At 37.9% G+C, this 20,989-nt stretch overlaps 1 protein-coding gene and 1 long non-coding RNA gene across 19 annotated transcripts in view; one reads left to right on the forward strand and one right to left on the reverse strand.

Moving 5' to 3' along the window:
• The window catches only part of LOC132648602 (uncharacterized), a 45,198-nt gene extending 44,041 nt beyond the window's left edge, over positions 1-1,157 (forward strand). The window contains exon 3 of the long non-coding RNA XR_009587034.1: positions 914-1,157. This is a non-coding gene — a long non-coding RNA (uncharacterized LOC132648602). The remainder of the gene's footprint in view (positions 1-913) is intronic.
• Positions 1-20,989, reverse strand: part of Synj1 (synaptojanin 1) — a 77,163-nt gene that overhangs the window by 42,451 nt on the left and 13,723 nt on the right. For all 18 annotated transcript variants that reach the window (XM_060370724.1, XM_060370720.1, XM_060370719.1 and 15 more), the window contains exons 3-10: positions 17,544-17,630; positions 15,023-15,290; positions 11,783-12,008; positions 10,842-10,925; positions 4,807-4,868; positions 3,561-3,657; positions 2,426-2,595; positions 1,417-1,498 (exon numbers count right to left, since the gene is read on the reverse strand). In XM_060370724.1, the coding sequence (XP_060226707.1) occupies positions 1,417-1,498; positions 2,426-2,595; positions 3,561-3,657; positions 4,807-4,868; positions 10,842-10,925; positions 11,783-12,008; positions 15,023-15,290; positions 17,544-17,630 (1,076 nt within the window). The remainder of the gene's footprint in view (positions 1-1,416; positions 1,499-2,425; positions 2,596-3,560; positions 3,658-4,806; positions 4,869-10,841; positions 10,926-11,782; positions 12,009-15,022; positions 15,291-17,543; positions 17,631-20,989) is intronic.

Below are 20,989 nucleotides of genomic sequence, written 5' to 3' on the forward strand. Positions count from 1 at the left end.
ACTACTAGAATTTTAAAGTTAAAATTTATAAATATAGGACTCTGAAAGTATTAACACTGTACCGGGCTATGTTTATGACCGTTTCAATGTTGAAGGTAAAACTTACAGATTTTAAGGTAAAATGACATTTTAGGAGACTCAAAAGCGAATGTGAATTTGGAAATAAAATTAGTAATGTTACCTTCAATTAATCTCATAGCCACCCCTACAGTCAGATTACAGTTTATCTTGCTTACTAAAGAATCTAGCTAATCCACTGCTAATCTCTTCAGGAGAGCAGAGAAAAAGATGTACTGAGTTTACCTAAATATAAGTAAGTTTTCATTTTGGACTTTGTTCTGGAAGCTTGGGTAATTAATGTCAGGTGATCAAGAGAAGAGGCAAGCTACTCCTAAGCATCACAGAGAAGCCCTGAAAACATCACGGCAGCTTTTCATGTATACAATCTACACTGGTGGCACGTATAAAAGAACTGTGAGAATCACGTGCACAACAACTTCAAGGGCCTTTGGCGACAAACCCTCCATGCTGGGTGGCAATAAAAGCAATATGAACACTTGGTAAGTTAAGTCTAAGAACTTCACTAAGCATGAGCAGAGCTAGAAACTGAAAGCCAGGGCCTCAATCAAATCTCATCCATGTGAATTTATCTAATTACAACTTGCCTCCTCTCATGTCTTATGTATCATATTTTAACAAAAAATACGATAAATGACATCAGTGATAGGTTTTTAAAATCAAAATAGTAAAATTTACTTACATAAAAAAGATCTGTGCCACAGAGAATTTTATACAACTAGATTTTCATTTTGAGACAAAGCTGAGCTTTGATAATTAACCAATGCAAGTTGGCCAAATTTAAGATCATTAACTAGAAAAAAGAATCATTTACTGTCTATTCCTGTCTTCACAGTTCTTGAAAACTAAGTCCCGCCTAATGCAAAGAGAATCCAAACCACCTTATGACACTGACTTACTGGATTGGGAAGAATTGGTAAAACTCAGTGCTGCTCCAGCTTTCTGAATACCCGAGACTGTCTGTACTAGACTGAACTTACGAATAAACAGTCAAATGAGCATAAATAATGTCCACTTGGATTGGGTTGCAAACTATCAAAAATATAACTCTACAGAAAAATGTAAAACATAAAAACAGATTTTCCACATCCTAAAATAAAATCTTGAAGACGTCAACATAAAGTTCCATACATACTGTCTCACTGGTCACTCCGACATACATGCAGGTGTCTATAAGGCATGTTAAGGAACAATAGAAGGAAAAGTTGATGTCTGTCAGAGCATTGAAGGGAACAGTTAAATCACAAAGGGCTTGGCGGGGAGAGGCAAAAAGTAGAAACAAAAGTCTTTAATAAGGTCCACTCGGGATACATATGGCACAGGCAGAAACTTTTTTACCTCTAAACCAAGGAATGCTTGCACACTATTTGTTCTATCCAGACAATCCAAGCAGTTTGTCCGAACTGTACCAGTCTGGCACCTGTAACAATTTCAAAAAAGTTTTATGGCTAGTTTTCAGCTTGAATAAAGCATAAATAAATTGACAGCCACAGACAAGATTAAAACTGAATGCCCTTCTAGCTCCACCTTTATATCATCACCATTCTCACGCACAAAATAATAATGAAAATATTAAACTGTTAACATCTATACATATACCTAGATTCTACATGTTAATATTTTTGTCATGCTTTTTTCATCACATATCTATCACATACTTTTAACTAAGCCTGTAGTTAACATAGCTAAATATACATTCAGGTTTATAATCCTATAGTTCTTTCCACAAAAATAATAAGTATTTTGGAAATGGCTATTTAAAACAAACAAATTGTTTTTCTGAATGTCCTATAAAGCTGCTGACATAAAAAACACAAACTGAAACAAAACAAAACAAAATGCCAGTAACTTTGAACTTTGTTCGTAAGTTGACTTCAATCTAAAACTTTAACCTAAAGCTTTCACCTTATTTTCTTATTCTGGATATAAAAACTAAGAATTTAAGTTACACTAATACAGACAATAAGCATGGGTTTCCTTTTAGTTGCATGTAATGGTCTTTACTAGGGTCAAGAACTGAAGTTTGAAGCCAGGTGAACAGCAGCTCTAATGCTTCCTAGTGGCCTGGAGCAGATGAAGCCCACCCTCAGTTTCCTCAAATGCAAAGGGTCCTACTCCTAGACTGTTACTGATACAAATGCACTGCTGCCCCACAATATGCTCTAGATTATGGTACGTTTTATTATTATTTGTTGAAATCTAGAGAAAAAAAAGACAAACTTAACATAAAGTATTAAAAATACTTTAGAATTATAAACTTCAACATAAAAAAGAAAACTTAAAATTCAATATTAAGAATGATTTTAACTTGTAGCAAAGTTCCAATTTAAAGAGAAGAGCATCAAACCTTTGAACTTCACTGCCATCGAAATAAAAAAATCCATAATCTAGAAACTTCTGGACTTGTGGTTTCAGAACACTGTGTAATTTCTCTGCCTTTCCTCCTTTAACCATTTGATGATAGTCAAAGGACACCATGTGGATATCAGAGGCATGTTCAGAGGCTTTCAAATGACTCTGAAAGAAAAACAGCAAATGCTCATGTAGATGTTAGCTAAGTGGTCCATTGCTACAGCACCACAGCACATACTTCACACTTACCTTCCAAACTGAAACTTAGGTAGTTCTTTGAAAGGTTACTGATCCCCAAAAAGCTTTCACTGACACTGGCAACAAAAGGGGCATTTTTTGATATCTAATGGTATTTACTGTCTAAAACCCCATACACAATCCCTGAGAGAATCAATGGTATAATTAATTCAGGGAACCTGATTAATGCTTTATTTTGGTTTAGAAAAGGAAACAGTTCAGCAGGATGCCTGTAGTCCCAGCACTTGGAAAGGCAGAGGCAGGCAGATCTCTGTGTGTTTGGGGCCAGTCTGGTCTACAAAGCAAGTCCAGGATAGCCAAGGCTACACAGAGAAACCCTGTATTGAAAAACTTAAAGTGAAAAAAAAAAAAAAAAGAAAATGAGTTTCCAATCACCAGTGTTTTATTATGATACAAATTTAGTAAGCACTTTAACCTACTAGAGAAGCCAAAATAAAGCCCCTTAACTTTTAACAGAAAGACTAATCAGATTAAAAGACTCATCTTTTATGATTTCTTCCAATACAAATATATATTTTAAGTTTACCATTAAAATGTCACTCTCAAAAACATAATGTTTAATTAACAATAATTTTCTTACAATCTTAAAAAATATCTAATTAGGTTATTTTTCCACCTAACTAGACTTCTTGATTTAAACCTTAGAAAACATTTTCTGACTATTCTACATAGCTTACATAACGTAATTTACCTTGATCCATCACTGATTAATTATTTTGCCTATACTATTTCCTAATAGCCTAAGAGAGTTAAAGGCATCACCAGTACCTACTGTCTGCTTTTCTTGAACCGAGGGGAATCTGATTACTTTGTTTTTGTGTCCATTCTATGTGATCAAAGGTCAGAAGAGAAGGTAAAGGAGCCACACTCACCTGGAAAGCCTTACTCAGCATGTGTTCACCTTCCTTAGAGCCAAGCAAATTTACTACTATTTGTTTGCCATACAAATCCTTAAGTGTTCGGAAATGCCTATTAACAAAAGACAGGAGACAGTATATTCAATTTATAGCCTTTCTGCCCAGTAAACAAGAAACTCATAAAATTTGCTAAATTGGATGCAAATCCATCCTACATGTTCTCAAACTGAATTTGTAAAATTCAGAAGGCACAATTTCCCCTCTGACTTATGGATGCTGAGCCTCTCACCTCACCTGGAGCCATCCAGCCTCCAGCTTACTTTCCATTGCAAGGCTGACAACAGACAAAGCAGGACCAGGCCCATTGGGTCCTTCTGATGACCACATGCTTCAGGAATCTTCAGAAGGGGCTCCTGACTAGCTCCAGCCCTTGAAGCCTCCTTTTATCTGTGGCTTTGCTGCCACAGTTTCTGTTACCTGATGTCAATCAGGGTCCAAAAATGCTAACACCTACCCTGACTCTTTTCTAGAGAGATGCTATGTCACGCAATTATTTTAGTAGACTGCACTATTATAATTCTTCTATTTTTAAAATTTTTATTTATTGAGAATTTCATAATGTATATAATACAATTAGTTGTTAATCTCTCACTGTGTCTATTAAACTTTAACATATTTATATGTGCTCAAGAAAAACCTTAGTGCAAGGTGGTATGGTTAATGCACACCTGTATTCATGAGGATAAAGGGTACTGCTGAAAAAAGGCAATTAAAAATAAAGACAAGGGCCCAAACAGTCTTACAGAGACTGATACATCAACCAAAGACCATGCATGAAGTGCACCTACGCCCCCTACACAGAGGTAGTCAATGGGCAGCTTAGGCTTCATGTGGGTCCTTTAGTAAGGAAAATATAAATACATCTGATGCATCTGACATGGACTAATTTGCTAGCATTTTAATCACTTCTCCCTAGTGGTACTGCCACAGGGGAAGAAGACACACTCTGTCCAGAAGTGACTTGATGAGGTAGATTGGAAAGGGAGCACCCCTTCTCTGAGGAATAGGGAGGATGGGATGGGAGAATAGGAGGAATAGGAGGAGAGGAGGAATGGGGCTACAACCAGGATGTAAAGTGAATTAAAAAAAAAAAACCAACAGAAAAAGATAATAAAAAGTTCTGCTATATAGAACAATGCTACACAAAGTAAATACAACATTAGCCTCATCTATAGTACTACATAAAAATAATCAGTTCTACCTGTCAAAAGCAGGTGCATTGGCTTCAAATCCCCTCGACATACGAACACGATGGGATCCCACCTGAAGCAAGAAAAGAGTTAATCATTACCCAAACCACTATCACGGAAAAAGAAATGTCACCACTTGTAATCCAAGTGGTTCATTTCATGAACACAGTAAGTGAAAGGCCTGGTCTTCACACCTGATAATTTGTTTAAAGATCTAGGATCCCCTATAACAAGCAGTCTTGTATTGAAAAGAATACTGGCACACACTTGTAATGCTAGCACTCATGTTTATACTGACAGAAACAAAAACACAGCTTGTAGAAACCTGGATTTAAGAAGTAGTGTCAGAGCTTAGTATTGCTGTATGAAACATCTAAATCTAGCAGAGGGAGTTTCTCTAAGTTTTATAAGACCTAACAAAGACAGAAAAATAAGCGAAATAGCCAACATGCAAAATTCCCTTTTATTTTTCCATGACATAAAAATACTATGAAGTTGGGCATGGTGGCATACCTTTAATTCCAGGACTTAGAACCTAGAGATAGGAAGAATGCCATAAAATTCATGACTAAACTGGTCTACATTGCAAGATCTGAGTTGGGGCCACATAGTGAGACCCTGTTTTAAAAACAAAAAAAGACCCCAAAACCATGTTTTTGATCCTGGCACTTGAGAAGCACAGCCCAGGGTTGAGACCCCGTCATAAACAGACAAAAACAATGATAATAATAACAACAATAAAACAAAACAACAAAAAGTAACAAAGATGCTTTATTTAATAAATCTTGAGTGATTATTTAATCGTTAAATAGGTGGTGTGTTTCAGCAGATATGAAATGTTTTCTGAAGGAGTAAAGATTTCCAGTCATTAAAGATTCACACATTAGTAGAATGTGTAAGAGACTTTTAGCTTCCTAAAATAACTTTTGTCATTATCATGTATATGTTTATATGATGGGGGGGGGGTGGCATGGCAGGGCACATGCCACAGTCCATGAAGGTCAGAGGACAACTGTGTGAAGTTAGTTTTCTGTTTCTATCTTCATGTGGGTTTTAGGGATTGGACTCAGGCCTTTGGGTTATGAAGCAAGCATCTTTACTTGCTGAGCCAACATGATGGTCCAACGTACTGCTACTTTTAAAGTTTCAACTCATCAAACCATTTAATAGTTCAAAATTAAGATCTAGAATTTAGAATACTATTGGTTCTTTTCCTAACACAGAATCTCAGTGGAATTTTTTCTAAGACTAATACAGATTATAATCTGATTTTATTATTTTTAACTTTTAATTTTGCTGGATACCATTTAAATGAAAGTAAAAGCATTTTTAGTGTTCTGATAAATTGACGAGTTTTGATTTTTAACTATTGTATGTATCTGTGTGGCTATGTTTACAGGAGTGTTGGGTGTTCACAGAGGCAGAGATCTGATCTCCTGGAGCTGGGGTTGTAGGTGGTTATAAGCCATGGGTCATGGGTGCTGGGGGCTGAACTCAGGTTCCCTGGAAGGGCAGTGTATATGCTTTTAACTGCTGAGTCATTTCTCTAGCCCAAACTTAAATGGTTTAACAAAATTTAATGATGTTTAAATAATCACTTTCTCTGCTGTTTTAAAATAAATCTTAGCTTTTGGCCAAGCATGGCCGTTTGTGCCTGAAAATCAAGCTGCGACAGAGTCTAACTAGCACAGAAGAATCCTGAGCTCAGGTTCTGCCTGGGCCATCCAGACAACAGAGGCTAAGTTTGCTTACGGAAAGCAATTCCTGCTGAAGAGAAAAAACCCAAACCAAATCAAACAAAACTTGGGTTTTTTTTGGTTTTAGTTTTCCTACTTTGACTGTTTTATAAAAGCATTTTTTTGTGTATGTTAGAGTGGCTGCATGTACGTATGAGTGATGGCATGTATGTGTGAATGAAAACATGTATGTATGTGTACCATGCGCATGAGGTCAGAGGAGGGCATCACAGGTCAGAGGAGGGCATCACATGCCAGAAACTAGAGTTCAGGCAGAACTACCGTGTGGATGCTGGGAACCCAAACTGGGTCCTTCCCCAAAACAGCAAGTACTCTTAACCTTGTCGCAATCTCTCCAGTCTCAGCACTGACTGTTTAAATAAGAGGCATCTTTATCACGGCAAGCAGAAGGTTATTGTTGGCAGAAGATGGAAGACAGCAAGAATTCTGTGATAAGCATTTGATTAACAATACAAATTGTACAAACTATTTTCAAAGCAAAGGGAGTGCTTTTTTCAAACTCTAAAATTTGTATATACTTTTAAGCCCTTACAGTTCAGTTTTATTTATAATTTGGTAGATACATTAATCACATATGAAATAAACTAGAAAACTATATTGAGAAAGGATGGGTTTTTTTTTTTTTTTACAAAGAACTTCTTTAATGTCAGTATACTCCCAGTGAATAGTTAAGTAATATTCAAGGGATCAATGACATGACTGTGCTGTCATGCACACTGTAAGTGACAAAATATAAATAAATAAATAAAAGCAACACCCACTAGAAAATACTCATTAATAGTAATGTTTGGAAGAGATTATTGAGTGCTTTCACACACACTGTTTACCTTATTTCAAACTTAAATAAATATTCTGTTTAAGTTCATAGGAATGTAATTAATTTAAAAAAAGGTTCAGATGAGATATTTACATTTTCTGACCAAAATTTCTCCTTTTCCAAGCAGCCTAGTACTACAATGTCCATGTGTCTCATTCATCAGCCCCACCCAACCACCACCCAGTAAAAACCAAACCAAACCAAATTTTTCATTCCTCAAGCTAGAAAGATGGCTCAGTGGCTAAGAGCACATGTTGTTCTTCTACAGAACCTGAGTTCAACCAGCACCCCATCTGCTAGCTCACAAATGCCACCCCCACCCCAAATATAAAGAAGGAAGTCCTGCCTTCCTTTCTACAAACACAGATTTTCCAGGCCAACCTCATTGCCACATAACCAAAATAACAGCACATTTTGCAGAATTAAAAATGCTGTGCTAGGGAAGAAAACAAGATGCAGAGTATCTGCCTAACATGGCTTCTATTTCTTTTCTCTCCCAGAGCAGTACTGAGAAAGACTTAGCAGATGCCAGAGCATTACTTGTAAACATTTTTCTGATGCCTCTGGATCAACGTTTTCCAGGAGTCTCTCCTGCTACTATCTGAAGAAAATGACTTGTTAAAAGGGGTGAGGAGGAGAGCTGCCATATCATTATGAAGTCAGACAAACAAAATAAGCTCTGCTGTGCTGTTCAATCCCACAGTTCAATTAACACTATCAGCACTGTAAACTCAGGACTCAGGATGTAGAGGCAAGAGGATCTCAAGTTCCAGGGAGCAAACATATACATAAACAAATGAACAGACAAACTTGGTTCCTAAAATAGATTCTAGTCCTGAGAATACACGAAACACCTGTGAACCATTTACAACACCCCTAAAGTAAGAGTCCTAGTTTGGTTACACAGAACAGTTAATCCTTGGCATGGTGTTTTCATTTCTGAAAATCAATTATCTATTTTTACACTTTCTTAAAAAAATCATATGTTTCATTCCTTTATTACCACTCTTTTAGAACAGTGGAGGAAACGTCACAAAAAGGATTCATTCTCATGAAGCCAAGGCAAGATAACTGTCATGCAGTCAAGGCCAGCCTGGGCTACATAGTGAGTACCCTAACAGCCAGGCCTATATTGCAAGAACCTTTTGCAAATCAACAGCAAAGACCAATCTATTCTTATTCAAAGGAAAGTTAATTTTAGAGACTACTAAACGAAATAACTGTAAAAAACAGACTCAAGCATCCCTCCAACCACTCAATAAGAGACCAGCTAGATAACAATTTAGGAGAATTCTTCAACTATCTCAGGGTCTCAAAATTTACTGTCTCTATGAAGAAATGCATGGTTTACAATGCCATAGCTTTCGGCCCATAACCAGAGAACAGCAGCCAGCAAGATTCCCTATGAAGTGAGGCCACAGAGGAGGAAGGAGAATCCAATCCAAGGAGGCTCCTACAATTCAGGATCCAACTTTACTAAACAATCAAACACTGTGATTTTGAACTTCATGAAAAGTAAAAGAGAAGCAGGGCCTGTAAATCAACTCCTGGATGTCTTAGGTTAGTCTGTCCCCAAACAAAAGCATTTACCTTGCATCATGCTGGGGCTTTAGGACTGTTTTTAAAGCAAATACTATAACCATTCACCAAAGATTACAAATGCCTAAGAAATGTGAACTGGGTTGTCATTCTTTTCTAAGAGAGTCTGGAAGCTGCCCTATGCCTGTGACAAAAAGTCTACACCTGGCTGAATGTAGTGGCATATATGTTTAAAACCAGCACACAGGAGGCAGAGGTCGGTGGGTATCTTTGAGTTCAAGGCCAGCTTAGACTACATACAGGGGTCCAGAATAGCTAGAACTACACAGGGAGACCCTACCTCAAAATCAACAGCAACAACAACAAAAATCATCCCCTCACACACAAATGCCCACACCAGTCAGACCAGTCTTGACAAGAACTAAAAATTTCAGCAAAGCAGAAGAAATATTTACTGTGTTGTCTACCTTAAGTGAACTGTAACAATAAACTTCAGAGGCCTCCAGTTTCTTTCCACCATGACCCCACTCAGAATGTAATAAAGACCTGACAACAAACTAAAGAGTAAGCAAACCTTCTTTTTCTGTATTGTTTCTCAATACTAACTGAGACATACCAGAGGCTTATAATGAACATGGAATTTAACAGGCCTAGGCACTGCTCAATACAATTAATGTAAGATTATACTTCTGGAAGTGATTTAATATGAGAACCTTACATTTTTAAAACATTTTGTAAAGATGAGGTAATTAAATTTTTAACAGTGAAGTTAAAAATTATAAGGACTATCCTGATGATGACAGGACATGACAGACTAAAGCAAAGGTCCAGTTACAGGCATGTCACTGAAAACAGCAATGGCTAACCCTGATGTGCTGCTGCATGTTAGGCACTGTTTTACGTGGTTTTCATTCATTCCTCATATCAACCCCACGAAGAAGACAGTATTATTGCCATTCTCATTTTATGGATGAGGACACTGAGACAGAAAGAAGAATTTAATCACTGTTATCCAGCAATGGTAGATTTGGTAAGTGTGTAAGTCAGTCCAGGGACAGAGGTTTTTTTTTTTTTTTTTTTTTTTTAAGACAGGGTTTCTCTGTGTAGCCTTGGCTGTCCTAGACTAGCTTTGTAGACCAGGCTGGCCTCAAACTCACAGAGATCTGCTGGCCTCTGCCTCCCTGAGTACTGGGATTAAAGCTGTGTGCCAGCATGCCTAGCTCATTCCTGCTTTAAGAGATTAAGTCATTCTACACTGAAATAATGAGAAGATAATAATGAAAATACTTGTAAAAAATCCTTGAAATTTAGAATTTTAAACAAGCTCCTGAGTTGCTATAGCTATGTTAAATGGTATGGTCTATCCTGAGCCTTCATGCTTTGGAAGTTTGGTGTCCAGGGTGGCAGTGTTGTGGTGATAGTGTAAAACTTTTAAGAAGTAGGGCCTTATAGGAGAGATGATTCCCGGTAGAGATGCTCTGGGGAGGGAATGCTGCCTTCCTGTGGTGCGCTCTTATGGGACAGGGGCTACAGAAGCCTGAGCCGAGTGTCTGATTCTTTCTTTGGCTTCCTGTTTGAAGACATGCTCTTATACCCCACGGTAACACCATCAAACAAAAGGGCCTGGTCAATTTTGATTTCTAATCTCTAAAATTAGGAGCTGAAAAAAAAAGCAAAACTTTTTTTTTTCTTTATAAAATTGGCCTAACCACAGTAAACCAGTAAAGCAATATAACTGCAGCTAACACAGAACTGACAGGGAAAATATGCGAGATAATATGCTCTCATGCCCTCACTTGTGAGTTGAACTAGCATTTCACACAATAAAGTGATCTGTAAAACTCAACAACTATGCTGAAAGTTTGGACAGTATGGAAGTTTTCAAAAGGAAAAACAACAACAACCAAAAACCAAGTGGATGTCGGGTACATACTTGCAACCCTGGCTGCTCCCAGAACAATGGAACAGATCCTCGGATTTGTATGAAGGAAGAAACACAGTCATCTAAGTATATAACCTACAAAAAAAAAAAAAAAATCCAAAGAAAAAACTGTTAATTCTGTATTAGAAAAGCAGCAACTAAAATCTGCTGCATAGTAGCTATAATTGATGCCCACTTATACACAAACTGCCCTGATCAAAGCAATCAAAAGCAGGATACTAAGTCTTTTCAGTTAGTGATAATATTAAGAAAACAATAAAAGATAAGAATCACAACTTTAAAAAAGAAACTCTTAGCTAGGCATAGTGGCACACATCTGTAAATTCCAGCACTCTGGGAGGCAGAGGCAGGAAGATCTCCGTTAGTTCAAGGCCGGCCTGGTCTACAGAGTGAGTCCGAAATAGACAAGCCTACACAGAGAAACTCTGTCATGAAAAACCAAAAGAAAAACTCTTTTTAATCTCAGTATTATATGCATATTCCTTTATATTTTTTGTCTGTTCCTTAGCTTTTTATATTTTCCAAAACCTAATTTAAAGATTTGAGTTGGGCTGCATTATAATCTGCAATTTTACAGTTACATAGTTCCACAGCCATCATTAAGAGTCAGGCTTATTTTCACATAAACTATTTTTATGATGCCATCTTGCTCTATAACTGACGATCTTAAAATTCATTGTCAAATGTATAGCACTGATTATGTAACATTACTTAATTGGTATTATATACCTGCAAATGTTTGTTCTAGGGAAGCCTTTATCAAGGTCATTAAGTGGCCAAGAACATCAACACTATACATGCCAGAATGTATTTGCAAACTACAGTTAAAACTATTACCTAGTACTTCCTGTCTCTCTCACAAGTCTGTTACCCTGGTATTTCCTGTGTCTCTCTTAAACCACGAAGTTAAGAAATACAGAACAGTCTGTTACCTGCTCTGTTTCTACAAAATTGGCAACATGACCATCATCATTTGTTCCCCGGACATTAAACCTTGTCCCGGCTCGTTCACAGCTTAGTCTTGAAATGAGGCAAGCCTTTGCCTGTTTATGGGCAGCATAAATTGTCCTAATCTCTACTCCTCCGCACATGAGGCGCAACAGCCAATCATCACAGTTCACGCCATAGTGCTTGAGATGCAAATGCAAAGACTGATTCCTATGGAGAGAAGGAACTGGATTAGTTACTACGTACACAACAACATAAAATCAATAAATAAAGTATTATTAAAAGACTCCCCAAGTAAAGAATTCATTTACATTTGCTATGTTAAAGACAAGGCTATAGAATGAACAGCAGATGCTTAATCAAGTGATCCAGTGTACTAAAAACATATAGTTTTAGTATTACTAAAACATTTCTAACCTAACGTGTTCCAAAAGGGATTATACAAACACATCCTACTTTAAAGAGACCTATATATAAGACTTTTATAAGGCTATATTTTAATTAAATTTGAAGAGCCAGCTTAGCTAGTAGCTGTCATACCACACAATGTAAGGCATAGTGTTTTGTTGTTGTTTTTATTTTGTTTTGTTTTTCAGTTTTGATCATAGAATCCAGGGCCTGCCTCAGGCTGTGGTAAGTGCTTTCTTATCACTGAGCATACCCACAGGCCCATTGTAGTACTGTAGGTATAAGATCCAGCCTGGGAGAATGTTTTAGTCAATCAAAGACACAGCCCAGTGATAAGAAACCAAAGATAAAAGTATCTAGAGTCACAAGGACTAAAACATGAACCGGGCCTTAGCCCTACCAACTCAGTCTCCTCACCCTGCTGATTACTCTTCAGCAGTTGGTCTCTATTGGAACCTGAGTTCTCCATAGAACACGTGGAAAACTGAAGATTCTTCTAGGAATCCTACTAAAAAGATGCCATTCAGCAGACAGCTCTATCAATTCAAGAGTTACTTTTACTGAGTTTTAGAGATTGAATGTTCTGAATGACTTTAACACATTACCCTGGTATCTTAAAAAAAAAAAAAAAAGATAACAGAAATGTTGTAGTGTCTTCTTGAACACCAGGGTCATTAGCAACAGTAACAAGGAGCAAAGCTGCTAAGAGAACCAGTCCTCAATTCCCTGCCCTTCAGGTAACAGACTGCCATGGAGATCCACTAGGTGCAGACCATCACAGTGCTAGTAGACCAGCTACCACCCTAACCCTTCCAATCTGTTTACAAAGCACACGGAAAGGCACTGAATGATGAGACCACTACCAGGACAACGTAAACTCTAATAGCCATTACTTATTTAACTAATGCTATAACACATGCTTTCATTCTTCACTATTATTTACATTGATCTGAGACGTAAACCAATATGACCCAATATGTCCAAAGATCACAGCCAAGGGCTGTGTCATGGATGCAGACAGGTGATGCATTTGTCTCATTCAAATAGAGCTAGGATGTGAGGCACTGTATGCAGGTAGAGTTTTTTGGGTCTGCTGTCATTTTACATTTTTCTTTACTGTCGATGCACTGCTGTTTTATTCTATTTATGTTTATGCCAAGTCTTGAGTAATAGTCGCTTAAAATCTCCAATAAAATAAAACTATACAGTTTTTGTTAAAAGGTATCTGCAGTCTGGTTACAAAACTTACTGTATCTTTAAAAAGAAAAAAAAAGGGCAAAGCTACAACGATGTGAATTCTAAAAACTTCCATTTTCTAGGCAAAATCAAACCCAAGTATTTCAGCAAAATACAAGTTCAACCTATTGATCACTGGACGAACCCATCAGACTGTGATCTAAACATGTACTGACTCCACCTTTAATTAAAAAAAGAAAAAGAATTATTTCTACTCATTAAACTTTGCAAGTTTAATTGCACCACCTTTGATTTCTAACATGATGGGAAAGGTTTTCTTTGTCCATCTGAGATTGGGGCTAGGAGAAAGTGAGGAGAGAAAGGCAGGACAGCTGCCGAAGCACAGCTAGACTGTAACTATTTAGCTGAAGAACTTCAATGTTTCCCACTACAAGAAAAACACAGAGTTGACAAAGGCTTTCATTCTAGAAAGCCTGCCTCTGGATGCTTGAGCAAAGCACATTTCATCATCACTACTTCACTGAGGTGAGAGGGCTTCACTCCCACTTGTCTTCCTCACCTCTACTTGCCAAGCCCAAGTCTCTGACAGGCCATGCTCTACAACCTGCTTATTCCACCCTCTCTGCTCCCCTGTCTCTCTCCTCTGAGCCAAGACTCTTCCACATAAGCTGTAAGGTGAAACTGAGATTTGTCATCTCTCCTACAGCTGTCCTTAACTTGGAGACCTCTGAAGGTCAGGGCAAATGTGTCAAGCCTGAATGTACAACTCAAGAGCCATAAGTAAGGATGAAATGAGAGAGGATAGATTCAGAAGGCAAATGCCTTGAATCTGAAGAGCAAGGGAGATCAAGGGGAGTGTCTTTAGGCTTTAGCCTTACAATGTATATTAATATGGTGAACAATGATTTCTACTGCATTAAAGAGAAGTCACTATGGATGCTGGCTATGGACAACAGAAACACTGTAGCCAAAGCACTGAAATCCAGCCTGCTATAACAAGGCCACACAACTCTAATCTGATGTATGTGCTTACCACTCGTGCTTGCCTATACCTCAGCACATTAGCAGCACCACGTACTGCACCCTGGGAACCCAACCAAGTTTTAGTTACTGCAGTGCCATGCTGCCCCAAAGCACTATTTCTTCAGAGCCTGCTGCTCTCATACCAAGACATCTACCCAGGCTAGCAGAGCACTCACCTGCCTACCATACACAGAGTATGTTCCATTTCCAGTACCAAAAAAGAGGATCAGCTATATACAGTCTTCACATTGAAAATACAGAATGCTGCTAACAATGACGATGACGTCAGAGACGAGATGGCAGAACGAAGACTAGTAAGGAGTGAGAACTACATTACAAACAGCACAAACAAGTAATTCTCAAACTGAAGCACAGTCTAGATCAGAAAGAGCGACCAATTGGCTTCATACCATATGCCAACCCCCTTAAGGTGCCTGCCATGCTCTGCTATGAGCTTGGGCAGGAAAAAAGGGCATACGCAATCTGCATGTCCATCCTTTCTTTCCAGAAACAGCCACTGTTGAGCACAGTATACCCCACATCTGCAAGTATCACATAGTACATAATTACAAAGGAAGAAAGATATATGGACTCACCAGAAAAACCTATTATCAGTTGTGAGCTCTTGCATGCTGCGATGTGCATTCAGACTCAGATCTAAGCTGACTCCAGATGCGGACCACGCAAAATAAAAGTTTCCTGAGTTCAAAACTTTTCGTACTTCAGAAATGCGATCCTCATCTGAAGCATCAACTCGAAGTGATATAAACTCAGTGGAAGTAACTCGGAAAACTTCAGATTCCTGAATTTTCCCAACAGACATACATCCAGTGACTAGGACCAGATAATGCAACATGGTATCACCTGCAAAACCCAAAGATTTTATTGGAGAGAACACCAACAGTTTTAAGCTATCTAGTTACCTAGTTTCTTCTGATTTCTTCCTGTATTTCTATCTTTATAATCTTACATTGTAATTTTTTGAGACAGTGTTACTATGCTTGCATAAACTGGCCTGGACACCCAATCCACTGTCCTCAGCCTACCAAATGCAGGGATTATAGGTATATAGCAACATGCCTGACCATTCTGATTATTATAAATTTATCATAAATATGTCTGAATTTACAACTAGAGGAATTTTTTCAAGGGAAAATTTTTTGTTTAAATACATTCAATATGTCAAGCTCTAAAACATTAGTAAGATAATGTCACATTTACAAAGTTATTTCTACATTTAATCTGAGGCTACAAAATTTATCAAAAAATGCTGTCTTCATGACCTTCTCAATGGACAGGAAACTCAGATAAGATAATCAGAGTCCAAGTTCTTTGTAAATGGTTAAGTTTAAAAATGGCATATAAATTTGAAGGTGACAGAAGATGGAAACAAGGCCTTGGTAACAATGTTATAAAGCAATCTGGTTCATGAAAACTTTCACAAACTGTGGTTTTGTTATCTTTCTTTTTTGTGGCAAAGGGATGATTCTGGGGTTCACTCTTTGGTTTTAACCCCTGAAGATCAGGATTTTTTTAATTTTTCGGGCAGTTGCAACAGAAATCTTATGAAATTAAGAGTCACAGGTTCTGGCTGGCACAGGCAGAAATAGTCCTGAGTCATGGCACATCACTTATTATCCAGACTAAAAACTACGTACAATTAGCATGACCAACCTGTAATATAATCCCTTATAGAAGGGGATTAAAACATTTATCTCATGATTACTTAAGACAACAAGGGTAAATCCAATAGAGTCTTTGTATAATAATAAATAACAAATCTCCATTTCATAGGCCAGTGATGCTCAAAACAGTCCATCAACTCTTGGCAGCACACAACAAGAAATGTGCCTGAACAGAGTAAAATTTACCACATAACCAAATCCACCCTTATTTGACTTTTCTTCTCTTTTTTAATTTTATAGTTAGACTTCATCAAGGAAGAAAATCACATGTTGTATATGCAAGCTTGCTTTCCCACACAGACCAGTAAAAGCATGGACCAGGTCGTCTCTGGACCACACTTGCTTACCTTTATAGACAAACTGTTTATCATAAAAGAATATCCTGAAGACCATGGTAATATTAAGCAAGGGGCTGGAGACACAACTCAGCAGTTAAGAGCTGCTCTTCCAGAGGACCCAAGTTCAATTCCCAGCACCCACATGGTGGCTTACGATTAGCTGTCTGAACTCAAGTCCTAGGGGATTTGACACCATGTTCTTGACTCAGCAGACCACATGCACATCTTTTACAGACAGACACGATGTATATCAAACACTCATACACATAAAAATGAATGATTTTAAGGTAAAAGGAGAACATTAAACAGCAGACATTTCTGATTCTAAAACAGATGCCTTTTCCACAATATACTAAGAGAATCAGTGTGTTTCCCATACAGACATCTTGATGTACTGAGAAGAAGAAATAAAAGGTAATGCCGTCATTTTCTGCTAATGTATTTCGACAGGACACTGTCCTTTGATCTTAAAACTGTTGCATGTCTTTCTAGTTAAGAAACATATAAGATCAGCCTAATTATTTTTATTGTAAGTGTAGGAGTATTTTCTCTGCATGTGCACCATATGTAACACTGGAGTTATATATGGTAGAGAGCTACCATGTGGGTACTGGGACACAAACCTGGGTCTTCTGCAAAAGCAGCAAGTGCTCTTAAGTACTGAGTCAGGTAGCTGCTGGAAAGGCACAGTTTATTTTCTTTAGTGGTGTGATCTCTGGTATACTGACCACACTCCAGGGTAGATCCCATACCCTAGACCAACAGGAACCGGACTTCATAAGTTTGAGGGAGGAAAGGGGAAGGGAAGAAGTAGAAAAGGAGAGAGATAGACAGACAGAAAGCTGGTTGGGTGAAGATGTGGGGGTAGATCTGGAAGGAGATGGGAGGGAGTTAACCAAAATATATTACATGAAAATCTCATAGTTAATAAAAAACAATATTTAAAAAGATTAGCCTAATGAATGTACAAAAGGTATATAATACTTGAATCTTAAATACTGAGTCTGAAATAATACACAGGTAGTCTCTCAAATCTTCAGAATTAATAAACAGAAATGAAAAAGTAGATGAAACACACTGAGTAACAGACTTACCAAGATTTAATCGTAAAACTCCCAAAAGTCCATATGCATCCAATACTTTGGTGTATGTACCTTTAATTGCCTCCTTTTCTGCAGATGCTGTTAAAAATAATAATTGAAAACATCAGAATCTATTTAGTTTTAAAGCCAGAATTTGAAACAAATTTTTCAAAATCTGGTACTATTTTTCCTTTTATTTATTTCTCCTTTTTCTCTCTTGTTTTTTTAGACCAGCATTCCTGGGTTTTCTTCTTTGACCCTGGGCTATCTAGTCTCTGGTTCTTGATCATCCAAGCAGTGTCAGGTATGGGTTACATCTTGTGGAGTGGGCCTTAAGTCAAATCAATTATTGGTCAGCTACTCCCATAGTTTTGTGCCAACATTACCCTAGCATATCTTGCAGGCAGGACATCACTGTGGATAAAGGGTTTGTAGCCTAATATTTACTCTCGACAATGTGCAGAATGACTTTCTGTGCTGAAGGTGTTGGAACACAGGGATGAAAGCTCTACATAGGCACCAGCTCAAAATCTCCATGTTCAATACAGCTGTTGTGTTCAACAATGGGCCTTAACACTAGTGCATTACTTTAGGTGATTTCTCCAACTAGTAATAGAATGTTGTTGCTGGAGTTAAATAATTCCAACCATTTAATTAATCCATCTTCCCTTGTTGATGACCTGTCTAATTCCTCGACACTTAGAATAGTGCCTGGACACAGAAACTGAATAAATACGTACACTGCTGTAAGTCACTGCCTGACCACAAAGTTTAACACAGTAGAGGACAGTCTTTACTGACCTTTGTCTTACTTCCTTTGCTATAAGTTGATGCTAACTTGATAATGAGTATAATCAGACAATAATTTCCCTAGAGTAGGCTACTATGGTTATTCTATTAAAAGAAAAAACAAACAAAAAAATCCTGAAGTGTAAAGGAAAGCCCTTCCTAGCACTTACCAGCTACATGTTTAAGACATAACAAAGAGCCAAAGAAAAATAAACCACATCTAGTATTCCAAAGAATTTCAAGTAATATATTCTGAAGTGTGAAATTCAGAAGAAAATCTATCCAGGTTCCTGTACTACCTGCTGCCTTTCCTTTCCTATGCTACCTCTCACCCATTACTGCCTGGCTTGCTGGGTCATACTGCTTACCTTTTCCACATCACCACACTTACCCTGCTCCCTCTTCCCTGTCCACACTACAGAAGCACAGAGCCTTTGGCAGGGCTCATGTGTGCTGCTCTATGAACACTAGTGAGCAGACTGCTCCAACCTTCCCACTTCCTGTTCACCTTCTGTGCTGACAAAAGGCTCTTTGCAGCCAATGTTTTACCCAATATTCCTTGCCTATTGGATAACAGACTTTTTTTTTATGTTAAAGCTGTTCCCTAGAGTTCCACAAAGTATCTCACTTCCCCATCTGCTTCTCTTCAGACTATCCACTGAAGCTTCTTCCTCGTAATCTCACTTTTGCCATCCGGTGAGTTGTGCTCAGCTAGCTAGCAGCACAGGCTAAGTCTAATTGACTCAACTAATAAATAACATCACATTCTCTAATTTGTTCATAATTAAGTGTGGGCCTCTCTCTAACCAGTATGAAACAATGGTGGGTAAGTTTGCCACTAAAATAATAGCGAACTGTATCTTATTCCACATTCCTACATGTCCTAGAATTATATTACTCAAGGTGTTTACAGAAGTTACATGTAATGTTCAATACAAATACAAAATTTTACAACATAAATTGAATTCTGTTTTCTAAAGGAAATCAGAATTGCCTTCCTTAAATACTACACTTCCTCATTCAGAGAACCATGGGTAGGGCTGGGAGTTGCTCTTAGTGGCAGAGTACTTAACTAATACTCAAAAAAAAAAGAGGATTTTTAAAAAGTATTTATACACAAAAGCAGATGTTGAAAACACTTGTTCTATTTCTCACAGCAGAAGATTTCCAGGTCAGAAAGCTCCACAGAGTTACACAGGCTACATGCTGGGTGAATTTAAAATACCACTGCTGACATAGTAATGCAGGAATTACTGATGTATTAGTGTCAGCAGCAATCATCATTTGGTTCAATGACAGTACCCAGCAAGAGTTAAAAAGAAAATGTAATGTAATAATGTCATTCCCTTCCCATATGATAGTTTCTCTGTAACATAAATTATCATGAAATAAATATTCGGTAGTAACTACTTTCTCCTCAACCACAAAACAAATAAATACTAACTGGTGTTTCTTAGGACCAATGACCATTCTTCTATTACTCTGTCAACTGTCAGTTAGCTCAGATACGCAAGCAAATACCAAGCTGTTTAATTATTTGAATTTTGGAATTATCTTCTGACACACACACACACACACACACACACACACACGCACACACACACACACACACACACACTTAGACTAAAGAAAAGTAAATGAGATTGCATTTTTCTTACCAGGAGTTGTTTGTTTGTTTGTTTGTTTGTTTCTCCCTCCTAAGCTATTACCAGCAATTAAGAATCAAACAAACACTATTGCAGCTGAAGTACTTATTATCTCTGTGCTTATTATGTCACTAACACGAGGCTAGGTGTTGGTGGGCATTATCCAATTTACACAGTAACCTGAGGAACAAAGCTACAATTTCCATTTGACATATGAGGAAACTGACTTAGGTCTGTTACTAATTTGTCTTAAGTGTAAGGGAGCCAGCATGAGAGGGAATGGAGCACTGGTGGGTGTGGTGACTCATACTTTAATCCCAGTACTGGGGAGGCAGAGGTAGATAACCTGGTTTCCATAGGGTCCCAGGCTAGTCTCAGGGTTACACTGAGAGACCCTGAAAGAACTGCCTCCCTCCTGCTATTGTACTTAGAAGAGGTTCCATTGTTATGTGCTCTCAAAGGTATTGAAAAATGTATAACACAAGGAACAAAGTAAACAATTGTATGTTATTCCTCCCAGGATACGCTTATAAACTAGGAAGTTCCACAAGGAAAGGGATATTTTTATAGCCTCAAAGTCCTCAATACTCATAAAGGAAGGCAAAAGCCTGCAAGACACACCTGGCAGACCACTACTTTTACCAGTTAACAAAGTGAATACTGACTGTAATCAGACAGTTTAAAACTGCCACCTGATTGGACAAAAACCAGCACCTCTTCTGTAACAGCTTGTCAGAGGTGAATGACAGCAAAGCACCACACAGCAAGGGAGGACATCCTATGAAACAACTCTGTTGCTTGTCATCTTTAGGGTGCTTTAGGTCCTAAGTGTCAGAGACTATGAAGTTCTTCCAGAGTTGTGGAGATTAAGGCCAAAATAAACTGTGCAAATCTGACCAGGATCTTTTCATCAAAAAAAGCATTGATGGAACAACTGTTAAAGTTGGACAGAGTCCAAGCATTAGCAATGGCAGGGTGATGCCTAGGAAATACACAGTGAAGTATCTGGGGGCAATAAGTTAT

Source organism: Meriones unguiculatus, chromosome 17 (genome assembly GCF_030254825.1).
Source record: "Meriones unguiculatus strain TT.TT164.6M chromosome 17, Bangor_MerUng_6.1, whole genome shotgun sequence".
Classification (NCBI taxonomy): Eukaryota; Metazoa; Chordata; class Mammalia; order Rodentia; family Muridae; genus Meriones; species Meriones unguiculatus.